At 43.6% G+C, this 19,295-nt stretch overlaps 1 protein-coding gene and 1 long non-coding RNA gene across 2 annotated transcripts in view; one reads left to right on the top strand and one right to left on the bottom strand.

The window, feature by feature from the left end:
* Positions 1 to 1,256: 1,256 nt before the first annotated feature.
* On the bottom strand, positions 1,257 to 10,013 carry LOC131423327 (uncharacterized). Its single transcript, XR_009224727.1, has 2 exons — positions 8,813 to 10,013; positions 1,257 to 4,926 (listed from the first exon to the last, which is right to left on the bottom strand). It is a non-coding gene; the product is annotated as an uncharacterized LOC131423327 (long non-coding RNA).
* A 146-nt stretch (positions 10,014 to 10,159) lies between these two features.
* Positions 10,160 to 19,295, top strand: part of Gna13 (G protein subunit alpha 13) — a 44,499-nt gene continuing 35,363 nt past the window's right edge. Inside the window, exons 1-2 of the mRNA XM_046422655.2 lie at positions 10,160 to 10,590; positions 12,865 to 13,091. Coding sequence (XP_046278611.1) covers positions 10,308 to 10,590; positions 12,865 to 13,091 — 510 coding nt within the window. The 5' untranslated portion in view covers positions 10,160 to 10,307. The remainder of the gene's footprint in view (positions 10,591 to 12,864; positions 13,092 to 19,295) is intronic.

The following is a 19,295-nucleotide window of genomic DNA, read 5'->3' as shown; positions in this document are numbered from 1 at the left end:
TTGATCTGGCTCCCGCACAGACCTAGCACCTCAAAGAAGTGTTCCCTGGGACTAAGGAGTGTCTCTCTCAATGTCAGACTGGGCAAAGTCCAGGGCTGCCCTGTGATTCAGAGGGTGGGGCTGGAGTTATAAATTATACCTTTGCTTTAAGAAAAAAAAAAAATCCATTAAAAAAAAAAAAAAAAACAGACTCCAGAGCTTGGGTTTGGCTGTCTGACTTAGGGAGTCACTTTCTAACCAGCAGAGCTACCCTAGGTTCTTCAACCTCCAGGGTCAAGCATGCCCCACAGACCACCTCTCCTTTCCTCAACCTCTCTCTAAAGAGCCTGGCTGGTTTGGGAGTCCTATGGGTCCTGACTTTGTAAAGTCTCTGGAAGGTCCTGTCCACTCTCACACTAGTCAAGCGTCATCTCCACACACCTGAGTCACCACAGCCGCCTCCACCCTGCTGTCCCTAGCTGGGATCTCTCCTCTCTCCATCCTCTCATAGGCACTGGTCCCAGAAAAGCTTACCTAAAACAGTGCACGTGTCACCCAAACTTGCTTGAAAATACTCCTGGTGTGATAGCACATGCTTATAATCCCAGTGATTTGGGAGGCTGAGACAGGAGGACCACAAGTTTGAAGCCATCCTAAGCAATGTAGCAAGGCCCTAATCAACTTAGCAAGACCTTGTCTCAAAATTAAAAAGGGCTGAAGATGTGGCTCAGTGATTAAGTGCTTCTGGGTTCAATTTTCAGTAACCGCTCCCCTCCCCCCAAAAAAGAGAGAATTTAAGTGACCCAAGACAGAATGTTCATAGATGAGTGAGGTGGCAGAGCTGAGATTTGGTGCTGCCTGCTTACCATTCAGGAGTGCTCTTCCAGACCCCAGCTCTCACCCGCCAGGAGTGGGCTTCCGTAGGTGTCTGCTGGGGAATGGATGGCCCAAGTGGTAGCTTACCTTGTGCTTACAGGGAGACATGACTGTCCTTCTGGCCCCTATGAGCAGGCTTCTCAACTGACGCCTGTCGTGTGCTGACGTAACCCCACTCCCACCCCGACACAGACCCACTTGGAGCCATTCACTAACCCGTCATGTGTATCTAGTCATTCCAAGTCAGCACCTTGTGCAGCAAGCCCCAGGGCCCTGGTTCTGACAAAAGTCCCCACTCTAGTCACTGCCTGGGTTGCTAGGGTCCTGGCATCCTGCAAATCCAGCTTCTCATCCTTAGAAACTCAGGAAGAGGGTTAGTAAAGGTAGCTAGTGTATCCTCATTGAAATTATGTTCACTTATCAAGCCTTTATTATATGTCACATTAAATGCTAAAGATACAGAGTAAGTTAAGCATGTCCCTTGCCTTGAAGGAGGCACATTTTGGCATGGTAGGCAAGGGAGGGGACTGTTGCAATCAAGTGTGACAAGTGCCATGGTACAAGGAAGCAAGGATACCATAGAACCTGAGGCCAGGAACCTTGACCAGCCAAGGGTAGGAGACCCAAAAAGCAAGGGATAGGAAGGAGGGGAGACAGGTGGACTGGGAGTCAAGTAGGGAGAACTTCCGTTTGTTGTTTGTTTTAACACTGCTGGCCATCTTAGATGAATGGCTGAGAGTTACTAAAATGGGCAACGATTAACTACAACAGCAATTTGTCAATAGCAACATCTCCCTAACGAAATGCTGTTACTCCGTGAGAAGGCGATGCTGGACGTGGGGGAAAGCTTCTCAGAAAATCTCATAGTTTCTAACTTTTTAATTTTATTTTATTTTGGTGCTGGGGATTGAACCCAGGGGTGCTTTACCACTGAGCAGCATCCACAGGCCTTTTTTATTTTATTGAGCCATGGTCTCACAAGGTTGCTGAGTGTCTCACTAAATCGCTGAGCCTGGCCTTGGACTTGTAGTCCTCCTGCCTCAACCTCCCAAATTGCTAGGATGGTAGGCAGTTCCTTCCTATTGATAAAGTACTCACAGCTATTATTGTTCCCCCACTTCAGGAAAAGATGAAATAATTAACAATAGGGAAGAGAGGGGTAAATTTTTCTGGAAACAAGACCTAAATTATAGGCATGTAGTTTTAGACTTTAGAAATCACTGTACTTCCCCTGGTGAGCCTATTGCAATGCCTGACTGTCCAACTAAGAGTTAAACAGCATCCCCAATTCCCAATTCCTTAATTGTAACATATTTACTAAGAGTCTCAGTGATTGGTTCAATTCTAAGAGAGCAAACCACCTAGGGCAGTAGTTGTTATTTTTTTTAAACGAGAGCCCCTCCCCCAGCTTTTTTTTTTGGTGGTGGTGGGGTGGCTGGTGCCAGGAATTAAACCCAGGGCTTCAAGCACGATAGGTGAGTGCTGTACCAGGAAGCCATACCCCACCACCTCTCAACATTTCTGAACACATACTTGGCTTATATAAGGAGGAAAGTCTTAGGGGAATCAGGCCCTGCCTGTGGCCAGCCCGTGGAAGGGATGAGGTTACCTCCTCCTGAAAGGCACTTCCTCACTTTGCAGAAACCCAGGATGATGGGGTAACGGAGGCTTACTTAGTTCAAAACATTATACATCTGCTTTTCCATAGTGCTTTTTGGCTTCCTGCCCTGAATGGCTTTGGGAAGAACAGAGACAACCAGAGCCTTAAGCAGGCTCCTTTGGGAGGAGCCCAACAGTCCTGGACCAAGGACTGGCTAGTGAATGACTTAATGGAGTGTTTCAGCTGTACGAAGTGTCCCCATTAGGATCCACTTCAAGATCCTGGGGATTTGGAAGTTTTGGAGATCTATTTTGGCCCTTGTGAAAGGGGGTGATTTAGATGTTATCTCACTGCATACTCTAGCCAGTACCCCAGGCAAGAGAAGCCCCTGCCTGACTGCTTTACTGGGTGTCCTCCCAGACTGAACTGTAGGTTCCAGGACCCCAAAGTTGCTTATTCAAGCAGGCCAAGCCTACTTCTCTGGGTGTGGTCTGTCCTGAAGGGGTCTGTACTATTGAAGTGTCCATCACTAGGCCTGACAGCTGTCCAGTGGTGTCTGCATGCACACGGAGAGTGGGGGAGTGGTCTACATAAAATATGAACAGCCATGCCCAGGAGTCACCCCTTCCATTACCCCCGGGCTTGATGATAGATGACAGTTCATCAATTGGACAAGTAAGCATTCTGATAGAGGGAACTGATTAGAGGCTGCTCCGCCATCTCACATAGCCCTGATGGAAACACTCTGAGGTTACTGTGCTGATTTTGAAGATTAGAAAACAAAAGCTCATGTTTTTTGTTTTTTGGTACCAGGGATTGAACCAAGGGGCACTAAACCACATCCTCAGCCCCTTCTTATATTTTATTTAGAGACAGGGTCTCGCCGAGTTGCTTAGGGCCTCACCAAGTTGCTGAGGCTGGCTTTGAACTTGCGATCCTCCTGCCTCACCTTCTCAAGCCACTGAGATTACAGCTGTACGCCACCATGCCTGGCCACAGCCCATGTGCTTAATGTATAGTGCCAACATCTCCACTTGAACCTCTGCTTTCTGGTTGATGAGGTGACTCCTGAGATTCCTGGTGGATATTAATAAACCCTGCCCCTCTTCAGAGTTAAGATTTGGGGGAAACCTTTCATATGCATGTCTTTCTTATTGTGATCAGAACTTTGAAACCAGAAACAGATCCTGTCGGGGGATACATTGGCAGCCATGAGTGAACCTGAGCCAGAGGCTTAACCCGCAGATTTAGGAAAGATAAAGGGAGACATTCTGACAATGACATTACTACTAAGCCTCCAAGCGGCTCGCTTGTTCCTCAGTCAAGCCTTCCATCTGTGGACAGACGCTGAGTGCACTTGTCCTACAATTTAATCTTCCGGAGGATTCTAGATATAACTACTTCCATTTTACAGATGAGAAAGGCAAAGGTGGGTCTGTTAACTGAGTTCTCACCCAGGTTCCTTCTCCCCCACGGGGCTGCATTCCTTCTCTGGAAAACAAAATGAACAGTGAACACAGTCTGCGATGAGTCAGGTGGGTTTGGACAGGATAGTGGGTTACCTCGCTACTTAAGGAGCTCTTCCTACTGCAGCTGAAGCAATCACAATCACGGAGCCACTTCCCCTGGCTTTTATGTGCTCCCCACCTCTCCCTGTTGGGGGATGTCAAGAGAAGGCTAATAACTGGAGCAGAAGGAGGACTTCTGATGCCTCCTCTTGGAAGCCGCCCGATGCTGTGCTGTGGTTCTGACTCAGCAGTTGCTCCTGTCCCCTGAATCCTCCTATGAGCTTGCTGTTTTTCTTCCTTAGCAGCTGATATAGGAATTTGGAGAAAGACTAATTGATGACATGATTTGTTCTGGGAGCCAGTCTGCAGTAGTCTGGAAAAAGGTCACATGAACTATTTCTCGGCGCCGCTGGGTGAGCTCTTACTGCTCGATAAATTCAACAGCTGACACTTCCTGGCATTTTGCTCTGAGGTCAACTCCAACTCTGCAGGCCGTGACATGTGAGGCTACCTGTAGACCAGCCAGCCAGCCAGTCGGAGTGTGGTTGCTGGAAGCAGCAGGTCCAAGCCTGCTAACCCAGAGTTCCCAGGGAAAGAAGGCTGCTGCTACCAGGAATGAATTGAGACTGCAGACCTGATCTTCTCTGGAGAAACAGAACGTGTGCAAGAATCCTCACTTATTTCTGCCCAAGAACATTTACAGGCAAGAAAATAGCAAAAGCATCCCTCCTTTTAAAAAGTAGCAAGGCAAAATAAAGGAGAGGGAGTGAGCAAGACCTTTCAAGTTTCTCAGAAAGAGTCTCAGACAGACGCAGATTGCCCATAAAGGGTTCTGATGTAGCCAGCAAAGTGCTGCTGTTTCCATGGGTGCTGGTGCATGTCTTTGAGACAATACTGGCTTCTGACTTCTGATGAGCTGACGTCTCCACTGGTCATCAGAAGCTCATGGATCTTTTTCGGAGGCTGAGAAAAATACAGCCAATAATTAAAGTCATGTTTTCCATTATTAACAACAACAAACAAAACCACCCACAATTCAATTCCACATGTCTAGTTTCATATGAAACTTTCCACATGAAAAAATTTACTCTGGTAAGGGCAACATCAAATCTCATTACCGAAAAAAGTTGCCCTTTCAGATCTAACTCCTGTTAAGTGAATAATGTGTGGGGTTTAGACACCAGGTAAATATTGCTATTAGCTCAGCTCCTCTTGACTTATTTCCCCATCAGCCACCTGGAACATATTGCAAGCACTGCCTGAGCTCAAAGTACGGAACATCTTAATAGAATCAGCCTAACAGCTGGGGAGCTTCAAGGTGGCAGGCAGCCTGGAAGGGGCTGGAAAAACAGACCAACCAACCAACAAACAAAACTACTGGACTCCTGGTGCCTCAAGTCTAAGTACAGTTAGCCTCTTGTCTCAAGCTTGAACTTCACACACCTCGACATTCCAAGCACGGGGGCTATTTTGGCAATATCAGAGATTGCAGGGCATTAAGAGTCAAGAGAGAGAGAGCTTCCAGTCCCTGCTCTGCGACTGGCCACAGTAAACGAGGCTTGGAGGGAGTCATTCAAGCATTTCCTCCTGTGGGCTTCTCCCTGGGCCCCATGAGAGTGAGGTTAATGCTGGGGTGTTCCTAGTCAGGCTATTGTGAGCAGTGAATGAGATAACTAGGTCAGAGTGCTTTGAGGCATTTAAACTATCATGCATATGTAAGAGGTTTGTATTATGGGACAGCTTGGGGATTCCCTTGCCTTCCTGGCAGCGAAGGGAAGAATAGGAAAAGCCCATGGCTGCTTTATCTGTAAGATGCATCAGAACCCACCTATTTTATATTGATGTGAGACAGAAGGGAGTTGTGTAATAAGACTGCTAGATGTGTCACCAGCCTCATTAGAAAATTAACCCAAGGTTTAATCATCCAGTAATGTGACTGATTTTTAAATAAACACATCTAAATGGGTGTTGCCTTGTTCTGTGTGGAGAGTAGTCACCTTGGCAAGCTAAACATTTATTTAAATTATATTTCCCATCATTCAAAAAAAGATCTTTTTTTTAAACTCCTCATTGGAACTGTTCCTGGAGCCTCTGGCACATTCTTTTGAATATGTCTGAGGGTGACACATTTTTGTCCTTTGTGGATAATCCTGATTTTTATAAACAGCCCAAAGTTATTTGGCACAAAATATGGTAAATAATCTAAGTAATACCATTTTTAAAAAATTGAAAATAACTCGTGACTATAACATAGAAGCCTTTCTTTCAGTTCCAAGAACAAAGTACAAATAGTAGATTTCAAGAATAACAGGATTATTAGAAAGGACTTGTTCCATCCTATGTGACAAGAGGAGAAAAGCCATTTGGAAATGTGTTTCGTTTTTAGTCAGACTTTTCATTATTTATCTTGCAAGACTGTTTGCCACTAAACATTGAGTTTCCAGCAAGAACAAACACTGCAACTCATCAACTGTTCCTGTGCTTTTAACACAGCTCCAGGGGGCATCTAAATAGTTCATTTGCATATGGATTAACTAGCTAGCGACAATACAGATGTTTCCAATGAATTTACATCTGGACCTGCTGGAAACAGCATCCAGCAGATTCAATTCTAATATACTCTGCACTCCCTTAAAAAGTTTGGGATTTCTTTTCCTACTTATGAAACAACTTATCTGAAAATCAAAATATCAATATCCCGTAATGTAATCTGGAGCAACTAGTAGATTGACTTATGTTGTAAATAAGATGTCGTAGGTAATATTTTAAAATAAACATTGCGATATTTCTATTCATGACATACACACTGTGATACTTTCTTTTTTTGGTGGGGAGAGCAGAATACTGGGGATTGACCCCAGCAGGGCCCTACCACTGAGTTTACAGCCTCACTAAACTGCTGAGGCTGGCCTTGAATTTGTGGTCCTCCTGCCTCAGCCTCTGAGCAGCTAAGATTACAGATTACATGTGCCAACATGCCCAGCCCTTACTGTGCCATAACTTCAAAGTTAAATGATGGCGGTGACTAAGGGAAACACCTTTTCCTTAACTTATTTTTTTTTCTTGTAGTCAAATTCATATAACATAAAACTCACCATTTGACAATTTTATTATTTTTATTATTGTTTACTTATTTTACTTTGAGACAGGGTCTCACTGTGTTGCCCAGGCTGGGTTTTCAATTCATAATTCTCCTGCCTCAGCCTCCCAGGTATCTATGAGTACAGTTATGCACCACCATGCCCTGCCTTCATTTGACCATTTTATTTATTTATTAGCACCACGGATTGAAGCCAGGGGGTGCTTAACCCCTGAGCCACATCCCCAGGCACTTTTGTTTATTTTGAAACAGGGTCTAGCCAAGTTGCTTAGGGACTTGCTAAATTGCTGAGACTAGCTTTGAACTCCTGATCCTCTTGCCTGAGGCTCCTGAGCTGCTGGAATAACAGGCATGAGCCACCCACACCAAGCACATTTGATCATTTTAAAGTGTGCAAATCAGTGGCATTAAGCACATTCAGTGTTCAGCAAGCATCACTACTATCTAGTTCCAAAACACTTTCATCACCCGCAAAGGAAAATCTCTATCCATTAAGCAGTTATTTCCCATTTTGCCTTCATCCCTAGCTCCTGGCAACTGCCAATGTGCTTTCTGTTTCTGTGAGTTTGCCTATTCTGGATATTTCCTATAAACCAGACCATACAATACATATGTGGCCTTTTTTTTTTTCCTCATTTAGCATAATATTTTCAAAGTTCATGTCATACAAAGGGAGACCAGTAGAGGAAAAGGTCCTAGAGGAGAGAAGCAGGGAGGAAAGAGGAAAGTGCTGGGGGGGCGGTGATACTGGCCAAAGTATATTGTTATATTGTGTGCAGGTAGGAATATATGGCAACAAATCCCATCATTATGTACAACTATAATGCAACAATTTTTTTAAAATGTGGAAAAAAGTTCATGTAGTAGCATGTATCAGTATGTCATTACTTTTTAATAACTGAATAATTCCATTGCATGGATATATCAGTTTACCATTCATCCGCTGGTCATTTTCACCCTTGACTATTTTGAGTAGTGCTGCCATGAACATGGATGTGCAAGTTTTGTTTGAACACCTCAGTTCTTTAGGGGTGTATATTATATCTCAGGAGTGAAATTGCTAGGTCACATCTATGTTGAACTTCTTTTTATTTTTATTTTTTTGGTACTAGGGATTAAACACAGGAGCACTTAACTGCTGAGTCACATTCCCAGCCCTTATGTTTAACTTTTTAAGGCACCACCAAACTCTCTTCCACTTTTACGGTTATAATTCACAAGATGTGTTGATCACCAGTTAGAAGAAGTAGGATGGCTATAGCCAAACCCTGGGCTGTGCCAAAAGATGTCTTTCAGAAACACTGATTAGAGCAGCCAGGTTTGACGTGAGCCGAGCAAGGTTCCACGCAGGGCTTTGAGCAGCTTCTCTGCTGTCTACATGTCACAACATGAACTGGTGGGGCAGGAATATCTTCCTGCCTCCTAGGCATCCTTGTTTCCCATTACGTTGAACACACTTTAGGAAGAAGATGTTAACTAGCCTAACTTAGAGGCTTCCCTCCTGTTTTTGCTGAAGAGTTCAGATTAGCACCTGGAGTAAAAACAGAAAAAGGGCTTGGGAGCTGGCACTATGTCCCTGTCCTTGGCAGTGGCTAGTACTTTCATGGTTTAGGAACAGGCCTCCCTAACATTAGTTGAGACCACAGGGAGATCTTCCAACCAGAGTTGACTTTTGCCATACATTCAGACTGAAAGCATTGCCCAGTGATCCTGATCCTAGTAACCCACAGATACCAGAGGGGAGTCTACCTCACTTTGTAGATTGTAGAATGTCCACCCCATGGGCCTGGCCAGTCCAGCAAGAGATAATCCAACTATAGGCATTGTTTACTGCAACTGAAGAATTGAGTCATGAGGCTTCTCAGTCACTAACCCAACTCAGACTGATTAGCACTGATTTTTAAACTTGTTCACAAGCCTCTCAGAGTGTTGACCTTTTACCCCAACTCCCTAACACAGGAAGTTTCTGAAGCCCAAACCAAGGAGCATTGTGTTGCACTGCCAAAAGTAGACAATCCAAACCACTTTTGGCTTTTCCACTTGAAGCTCAATACCAAGAATGAAAAAGTCGGCTTCTGGGTCCTTGTTACAGTCACTTTGCCAACCCAGCTGTCACTTGTCGCTTGTCTCCTGGCAGCCCTTTCAGGTGTCCTGGCCTTAATCTGTCGTGAGGACAGAAAAAAGTCTCTTGCTGGTCATATCCTCTGTAGTCTGGCAGGAAACCTAAAATTTGCCTGCTGCAGTTCTCAATCTGTTTGCTTATCTGCTTCCTTGTTGGGAAGAAACTGCATCGCAGTGTCCGGTGCAGGGGGATTTTTACCATGACCTCACCCTCCTCCTCATTCTCTAATTTCAGAGAGCCAAAGCACTGCCGAGGTCGTAACGTGGGTGGGAATCCACATTAAAGGGGACATTAACAACCTTTCCTACCACATCTCAGACAGACGTCAATTCCAGTTCTTTCTCCTCAAACCAAGGCCCTTTGCAGGGCTCAGAAAATGCCAGAAAGAGGTGGGAAGACGGCGATCGACACATCTAGTTATCCTTCCAGTCTTCGGGAGGCAGGGAGTCACCTGAAGAAAAGGCACTAAACACCTTCCAAGGCTCGTGCCGGCTGCTGGAATGATCTCGCAGCCACTGGCCTCGACGTGAGGCAGGAGGGAGTGACAGCAGACGGCGGGTGCGCTACCTAGGAGAAAGGGTGGTGGCAGCGGTCGGGCAGAAACGGAGCCAAAGGCAGATCTGGCGTCCGGCCTCCGGGGCTCGGAGAACGAGGGCTTCCGCGCAAAAGTGGGAGCAGATAAAGGAAAACAGAAAGTTGGGCTCCGCAGGCGCGCGAGACCCGCCCACGTGACCGCAGCTCCCCGGCCCTCCTCGTGCGCGCTCGGCGACAGCAGCAGCCCAGCGGGCGGAGAAGCGAGCGCGTGACAGGCCGGCCCGCGGAGGTGTGGGGGACGGGAGAGGCCGCGGCGTGAGGGCGTGCGCGCCCCCGGGGGCAGCGTGCGCGCGCGCCTCGGGGCCGCCGCCCCTCCCGGGCCCGCCCTCCTTCCCTCCCTCCCCGGCTCGCCAGGCCCGCCTTGCCCGGCCCGCCCTGCGAGTCAGTTCGCTGGATCCCTCCCTCTTCGGGCGCGCTCGGGCCGCCTTAGCGCTCCCCGCCCTCGAGCCGGGGTGCCGGAGCCGCCCGCCGCCCGTGGAGGAGGTGGAGGGAGCCGCAGGGGCCCGCCGAGGCGGCGGCGGCGGCAAGATGGCGGACTTCCTGCCGTCGCGGTCCGTGCTGTCCGTGTGCTTCCCCGGCTGCGTGCTCACGAGCGGCGAGGCCGAGCAGCAGCGCAAGTCCAAGGAGATCGACAAATGCCTGTCGCGGGAGAAGACCTACGTGAAGCGGCTCGTGAAGATCCTGCTGCTGGGCGCGGGCGAGAGCGGCAAGTCCACCTTCCTGAAGCAGATGAGGATCATCCACGGGCAGGACTTCGACCAGCGCGCGCGCGAGGAGTTCCGCCCCACCATCTACAGCAACGTGATCAAAGGTGCCGGGCCGGGGCCGGGGGCGCGGGGACCCGGGGACCCGGGGACCCGGGCGGCGGCGGGCGCGGGGCGGGGCACCGCCCTCGCCAGCCCAGTGTGCGGCGGGGCACCGGCCCGGGGTCGGCTGCTGGGCGGGCGGGAAGGGGGTGCGCCGGGCCCCGCTCCTGCCGCCGGGGTGCCGTCGCTCCCAGGTGAGACGGGGCCGGGGTGGCGGTCACTGCCGGCCCCACACCCCGCCGCTGGCCTCGCCCCCTCCGAGAGGGAAGTGAGGCGAGCCGGGCGTTTCGGAGTGCGGAGTGACCTCCCCTGCCCTCCTCGCTGCAGGCCAGGCAGGACCACCCGAGATCAGCCCCCTGCGCGAGCCTCGCGGCGCCTGGTGGGTGACCCAGCCACAAGGTCGAGGGCGCTCCCAGTTCCCGGGCTTCCTTGGCCCGGCTGGTGAGCAAGGGAATTCTGAAACCATCGCGTTAAGGAAACTTTTGTCTCTTGTCAAAGTGACGGCCCCCAGGGCCAGCTTAGGCAAAGCTGCGAAAGTTGAGGGTGTCACCTTTGGCATCAGGGAAGAGTGGATCCATGCAATTTACGTAGAAAAACTAGCACGAGTGGTTTTTCTCCCCAGTGTTACAGGATGTGTGCCTTTAATCATCCTGCAACATCTTTCCCTGTTTTTCTTTCTTTTTTTTTGCTAGATAACTGGGCGCAAGAGAAAAGGGGAGGGTCCTGCTTTTTCTATTTAAATGAAATTGTGTGGCAGTATGAAAACTTTCGTCTAAAAGTGATGGGGATCCTGTACAGGTGGAATCAGTGAATCACTGTTAGTTTGGATAATAGGCTCTGCTCCTGTTTGACAGTATTTTTAAAATTAAACGTTGCTCTCAAGTGAAAAATACACAGGTCTTTATTTCTGGACAAAGAAATCGGAAAGGTGGTTTTTATTTTGTCATTTAAAAGAACCAGCTCTCATTTTTCTAGTGTCAGATATTTTTTTTACATAAAAGGCATTGACAGAATTGAGATGTCAGGTGCATCATAATTCTCCTTATGTTATCTGTGGAACATTTTGTCTAGGAGATTGCTGCAAATGGCAGGCCTTTTCAAGCAGTGTATTTTAAGTGGGGTTTCTTGTTCAGGAAGTCATAAGCAACTCCTTAATGTCACTTTCCCCCCCCTCCCTGGGTTTGCCTGGAGAGGGAGGGTTTGTGAGGCAGTAACTGGTGAACACTAGGCCAGGAGCTCACAGACAGCAACCAGCTCTTAACCTTGGTACCTCTGCAGTTAAACTGTAAAAGACAATTGTATTTAGCCTGCCTGAATGTTTAACCCATACTAATTAAGGTCTCTTTCAGAGTTGCAGACTCTGCCTTGCCAGTCCTTAATTGAAGGTACTTTTGTATCCCAGTGCAGGTGAATTTGAGGAATTACGTTAATGAATAGAGTCAACATGTTAACTGTGGGCTAGGTAAACACCTGCTTCTTCATGTAAACTAAGTCCTAAGTGTGACCTATTTTGAGCATCATTCTGAGGTGAAGCCATTACGCATCCAGTTTTTTTGAGTTGGCGTGATCAGAAAATTAACAGCAAAATGGTTTTTCAGTTTTTCAAATAAATGACTTCGTGATAGATTGTTAAGATGGACCAAAAGTTAACAACAGTTCAGTGCTAGAAATATATAGTTTGAACTATCCTTTGTGAGTTGATACCTGTTTTTAAATCATTTTTCTGTTGATCTTCCTCCCTTTTTTAGGAAAATCTAAGACCTTTCTGTGACTTACACTGATTTGAAGCTTGGTTTGGGAGAAATTTTGGGGTTCTGAATGTGTTCCTACAAGACTCAGTATTGGGTACTAAGGAACTAAACTGAAGACGTTATATAATTCTTAGTGTTTTGTAAATAAATGTCTTTTAGATGGGCTCATAAAAATCTTGTTTGCAGCCCTTGTCTTCAAGACAGTAGGCTATACAGAATAATCTCTTTTTCTTCTCCTAGTTTGGTTTGACCACCTTCCATTCCAGAAATTATTTTATAAATTGCAGCATATTAAAATTTTTCAAAAAGAGTGATTGTGTTAATAGTATTTGCTCTTCAAGACTGTAAAACTTAAGAAGGTGTGAGAACATTTTTCCTTGAGAAGATACAGGTGTTTGATTTGTTGCTGGTCTCCACTTCACTTTTGTAGATGGCCCTGAGTAGTTAAATTTTTAAGAAATTAGAATAAAAGCTTATATTAGCGTCTAATGACTCTTCCCCACACTTTTTTTTTTTTTTTAAACAAAGGTATGAGGGTGCTGGTAGATGCTCGAGAGAAGCTTCATATTCCTTGGGGAGATAATGAAAACCAGCTACATGGAGACAAGTTGATGGCGTTTGACACCCGGGCCCCCTTGGCTGCCCAGGGAATGGTGGAAACACGGGTCTTTTTACAATATCTTCCTGCTATAAGAGCCTTATGGGCAGACAGTGGTATACAAAATGCCTATGACCGGCGACGAGAATTCCAACTGGTAAGATATTTGGTTTTTTTTTAAAATGTGGTTTTATTTTAATGACTAAATAATATTTGATTTAGCATGCATTTTTCACTGACTTCCACAATATAATGTATCTGTCCAAAATTATAGCCTCAGTTGTTTGTATTGCTGTATGAGCAAGGTAAAAAGAAGGCAAATTAATGAAGCTATCATATTGGTCATTCTCCTTTTTTGTTGGGAGGGTACCAGGAATTGGACCTGGGGACATTTAACCACTGTGCCACAGTCCCACCCCTTTTTATTTTTTAATTTTGAGGCAGGGTCTTGTTAAGTTGCTTAGGGCCTCACTAAGTTGCTGAGGCTGGCTTTGAACTTGGGATCCTCCTGCCTCAGTCTCCCAAGTTACTGGATTACAGGAATGTGCCACCTTGCCCTGCTTCTTTTTTCCTTTTTGAAAGTGAGGTCGTCATGATTTTCATAGGCACTTTCTTCTAATTTTGTTCTCGTTTTGAAACTAATTTTCTCCTAACCCTAGCAACAGTGTTCATCTTTCTGAAAAATTGGCCTTTTATTCTTGGAATAAGAGTTCAGTAACTGGAACTTAGTACAAGTGTGCTCTTTACTCTTTAGGCATACTCATGATACATACCTCGATATGCAGAGATTAAAATGTTTATTAATGTTAACAATAATTGTATTTTTTTTTCTATCTTTGCATTTTTGTGTTTTCTTAAGGACCCGAGGTTCATATTATAGTTCTTTTATTTTTTCCACACTTAAAAAAATGTTTTTAGTGTAGATGGACACAACACTTTTATATTATTTTATGTATTTATTTTTATGTGATGCTGAGGATCAAACCCAGTGCCTCATACACTACTAGGCAAGTGCTCTACCACTGAGCTATAATCCCAACCAGCCCTTTTTCCCACATTCTTTACTTGTGCATTATAGTTGTACATAATGATGGGAAAAAATGTTTTTTATTAAAAAGCAATATTTTTGTACCTAGGCTTCATATGGGAAACAAATTATTTTACATTTAATTCTCCTCCTTGATCTTAGACAAGAGTAATTAGTAGCTATTATACAGCATTGAAGAAGTGTAGAAAAGAAAGGCTGAATCCAGGTTAAAGATACAAAAATAATAATTGAGAGATTTTTAAATCAAATGTTTTATAATTTAGTTTTAAATGCCTAGTATTCTGGGTTTTATTTGCCAAAGACCAGAAAGAATCCAACACTGATAGCGGTCCAGACCATACGTACTTTGGAGGTAGTTCAGATATGAAGTGTTCTACTATAATATGATTAAAATAAAGTGACAGTTAAAAGTAAAACCGCTTAGGAAGTTGATGATGTCACCAACATTAAAGTGATCTTCACTTATGGGTGTGGCTATACAAGGATGTACAGCCAACAGGCTTTGCTGTTACAGCTTGTACTCAGAAGCAATCTTAACTAGTCAAAGTTCTAGAAAAGTGTTCCTGGTATCTTTTTATAGAACAGATACCTTAAACTGACATTCTTTGAATTATGGCTCTTGCTTGTATCATATAACTTCAGTTTGACTCTGTACTATCTAGTAGAGTTATCTGCTTTCGTGTAGGTATCTTGTCAGATAGTGTGTTCATTTCTAAAAGTCAGAGACTGTCTCAGGTTATTGTTAAAATTCAGAAGCTGGCAGTATGCATGTTGAAAATTATGAATTTAACTTGACAGGTGGCTTCCATCCAGTTCCCGTATTTCTGGTTGGTTTTTGCTCTGGCCGGTGTTATTTTATTTTCACTAGGGCTGCTTGAATGCATTCCTTAGCTTACCTTTTCTCATTTCCCTTCTCCATCCCTCTAGTTTTTAAGTGCTACTTGTTGTTCTTAGTTCATTTCTTGACAGACCACATTTTCTGCTCTTAAGTTTTCTCAGGCTCTTGCTCATTCATCTTTCAAGGTCAGGAAAGAAACAGCCATCTGTAATAACCATTCAGTACATATTGAATGAATAAACAAACAACTCTGTACCTGAAAGTTCTCTGTGGGAAAGTTCCTTATTTGCCCTAAGTCCATCTAATTGAAGTTGGGCTTTCACATCCTAGTCACACATTAGGACTCATGTTGTTGTTGATAAAGATGCCTAAATATTTCTTTTTCATTGAAACTAATAGGTAAAACTACTTAAGATGAAGACTGGCATGCTCTTGACTTGAGCCAGCTAATGCTTCAGGAGCTAAGTTTAAAAGGCAGGCAATAAAAATCCTTTTTTCTTAATAAAAAGTAAAGGCACACACACACAAAAAAAGAGGAACAAGGTGAGATTTAATTTTAAACTGGAGACAGTATTTTTTACCTGGGTGTATCCTTGGCATTGTTAATAGAACTGGCCTGTATAGTAGGTGATTATTATGTTGCCTTAATGACTCTTAAACTTTTGGATTCTTGGTAGTACTGGGCACTGAAAAGATACTTGGTTTATTTAAAATTTTCCTCAAAGTTATTGTCAGTTCCCTCTAATTGTCTCCATACAGCAAATCCCCAATCCTGTTCTTTCTTTGTTCATAAAGTCTCTTGCATCCATTTCCTTCTTTTTTTTTGTACTAGGGATTGAACCCAGGGGCACTTAACCACTAAGCCACATCCCCAGCCCTTTTTATATTTTATTTAGAGTCTTGTCAAGTTGCTTAGGACCTCTCTAAGTTGCTGAGGCTGGCTTTGAACTAGCCATCCTCCTGCCTCAGCCTCCCTAGCCACTGAGATTGCAGGGGTGCGCCACCAGACCCAGCCATTTCCTTCTTTCTTCCTTTACATTATTGTCCTTGTTCCTCTTGTGTGAATTCCAAAGTAATCTTGTTTAAACACAGCATGGCATTGCTCAGAAAGCTTTGACCATTCTTGCTTGCCTCCAGAACACAGCTCAGCCTCATTGTGGGAGTCAAGACTCAAGTAGCTTACCTATGATTCCAACACTGGGTTTCATTAGGCTGCCGAACACACTCGGGAACCTCTTTTATTTATTTAGGTATGGGGAGTTGAACCCATGGATGCCTAACCGCTTACCACATCCTCAGCCTTTTTATATTTTGTTTTGAACTAGTGATCCTCCTGCCTCAGCTTATGGAGTTGCTGGGATTACAGGTGTGTGCCACTGTGCCTGGTGCCCTGTACAACCTCTTAATATCCACATGCTCTGATTCTCTTGTTTCCATAAAGCTCCTCATGTAGTCCCTTTGTGAGAACCCTATCTGTTCATCAGCTCTTACCCTTTCACTGAGAGCAGTAGTAATCAAATTTTAATGTGACTAAATGTGGTCGGTGGATCCCTTGCTTCGGATTTACTGGCATGCTCATTAAAACAAAACAAGTAGATTCCCAGACTCCATCATGAGGATCTGGTTCCAGAATCAGATGAGACCCAGTCATCTGTATTTTAAGCAAATGGCCATAGATGATTTGGATGAACTTGTTCCCATCACATCCTTCCCCTGACATGTCTTAGGAAAATGTCTCACTTGAAGCTTCCCGTCCCTGAGGCTGGAATGTGTCTCTCTGTGCCCTCTGGTCTCCCAAGTGTGCTTGCTGCTTACATTCTCAAAGCCCTCCTGTGCCTTAGAGTTGCTTGCATTCCTGTTTGGCCCCTGGCTGATGCAGAAGAAGCCCCGTGGCATGCCTCCTTAGTCTTTTTCATTAGCCTAGGGCCTAACACTTTATTTCCTCATTTTTAGTGACATTCTGAATTATAGAGAGTCTTCTAGGGGAAAAAAAGAAGAAAAAGAAACATTCTATATTAAGTTACTTCTGGGAAATATAAATCATGTCCTTACAGTAGTTTGAATTTTCCAGGAAATGAGAAGATTTTGTATCATAATCATAATTGTTTTTTTGCTGGGTGCAGTGGTGCACACCTGTAATCCCAACCACTAGGGAGGTTGAGGCAGGAGGATCACAAGTTCAAGGTCATTCTCAGCAACTTAGTCAGGCCCTAAGCAATAGTGAGACCCTTTCTCAAAAAAAAAAAAAAAAAAAAAAAATTTAAAGGCCTGGGGAGGATATAGCTCAGTGGTAAAGGGTCCCAGGGTTCAATACCCAGTACCCCAAAGTATATATATATATATATATATATATATATATATATATACACACACACACACACACACACACACACAATATACATATTTGTATTCATACACATACATACACATATATGTATGCATAAATGAAATCATAACTTTTTTGTCTTTTAGTAATGTTTAACATTGTAGAATTTTGAATTTTGGATAGGAAAAGTAACTGTCAAGGAAGTAAGAGGAACTAGCAGATAAAATTAGTCTTTCCCTTTCGACTAATGATTGATTATTAGACCCAATGCAAATTGAAATGAAAAATTACAACTTTTAAGACTGTCCATAATTAACGTTTTGCTTAAGATGAATGAATACCTTTTAGTCAATTTTTTGGATAAGGGGTAGAGAAGTAGCCTATTCTAAAGGCCACTGTTTTGTTAGTAATAACTTTGGGTGCAAACCTAAGTGTTTTCTAAGTTCCCAAAGGCAGACATTTCCTTTTCTGGTTAGTCGCATTATGGGAAAACTAAATAGCTTAGTGTGGAAAATAAAAATCTAAGACTCACATTTCTTGTTAAAACTTAGTGTAACTTCATAGTTATAGTTATAAATTGCACTTTGAGAATAATAAAAAGCAGTTCCTTGAGCACTGGATTAAATATTTATAATTCCCCAGTTTGTGCTTTTGATTGTAGCCTGCCACTCACTGCACTAATTCTTTAGAAAAAATGAATGAAATGACAAAAGCTAGGTAATGTGGTAATCAGAAGAGATAAAGGGGTTAAGGATTAGCTGGGATGTATGATGCAGTTGGCGATATGGATCAGACCAACACAGTGGCTGGGAGTCAATGCCAACTGTTTTCTTTCTTTTTTTTTTTTTTTTTAATATTTTTTAGTTGTAGATGGACACAATAGCTTTATTTTATTTTTAGGTAGTGCTGAGGTGAGCATACTAGATGAGAATACTAGATGAGCACTTAATCACATACTAGGTGAGCAATCTACCCCCGGGCCACAACCCCAGCCCTGTTTTCATTTTTTGATTTGCAGCTCCTGTTGAGAAGTGTGAGCAACACTGGTTGTACAGGACAAGACTGGACAGCCTGTGTCTTAGTGAGAGGAGCACCCTGTAGCTTCCTAGTTTATTAAAGTGTTTAATATTAACATTGTCAGTGCTAATACAGCTTCCTGCAACAGCCAGTCTTTTCAATTCCTGAAACCAAAACTATTTTCTTTGTTAATTATGGTGACTTTAGTTGGACTTGACTTTTCTTACTCAAGTGATAGTTTGTACTTGATGAAAGTTGTACTTCTCCAAGCTGATAAAGTAGTTTATTCATGAAGACAGTCTGTGTAACAAAGTAACCATTTAGTTTTGTCATTGGCCTATAGAAAGGAGCTGAGTGACAACCGAAGTAGAACTAGAAACTTCTGTTTTGACTAAAATATTTTTCTTTATTTGCACTGCAGCATATAATTAAAATATAATTGAATCAGAGTCATTTGTTTATTCATTAACACTGATTTTGATTTGCTTTAAAAATCGATTCAGTTATTACTTACTATTCAGTTATAAATACTATATTTCTGTTGTAAAATTTGATCCACTTTTCTCTGTAAAATCAAGGAAGGACTTTGACTTCCATTCTAAAAAACTGTTGAGTGTTTACTGATTCTAGGTTTAGGGTAGAGTCTCCTGGCTTTTAAAATATAAGGATTATATAAAATTAAGAGATGGTAGAGATTTAGTTTATGTCTTTTATAGGTAGAACTTCCTTTGGGTGAATTTGATCAGATGTAAGAGTGTTTGCTCTTACTTTAGCCAAATCTTGGAAACCCAGAGCCATAGTATTGTTTACTTTAAACACAAAGGATATTTTGGCATGTGCTTATAGTTTTAATGTAACTTTGTGAGAGGGTGTGTGAGTGAGCGCATGTGCACATAGGCTTAATCACTTGAGTGTTCACATTTTCATGTTTACTTTTTTTGGCTGGAAGCTTGACTAGAATATCTGGGCTCTTGGTGCTAAAAGGGAATTGGAAACTCCTTTGCTGCTTTCTGTATTACTTTTATTGCTAAACTGGACTTTGGTATGGTAACTTATGCTGCTTTGAAAATGTTTATTAAAAAACAAGAGGATGGAACAAGGAAATAGTTGTTATGAAAGCAAGACTTTAGTT

This window comes from Marmota monax, unplaced genomic scaffold (assembly GCF_021218885.2).
Source record: "Marmota monax isolate L192 unplaced genomic scaffold, Marmota_monax_Labrador192_F-V1.1 WCK01_AAM20220418_F8-fsc00173, whole genome shotgun sequence".
Classification (NCBI taxonomy): domain Eukaryota; kingdom Metazoa; phylum Chordata; class Mammalia; order Rodentia; family Sciuridae; genus Marmota; species Marmota monax.
This window is presented reverse-complemented; position numbering and strand designations above follow the sequence as displayed.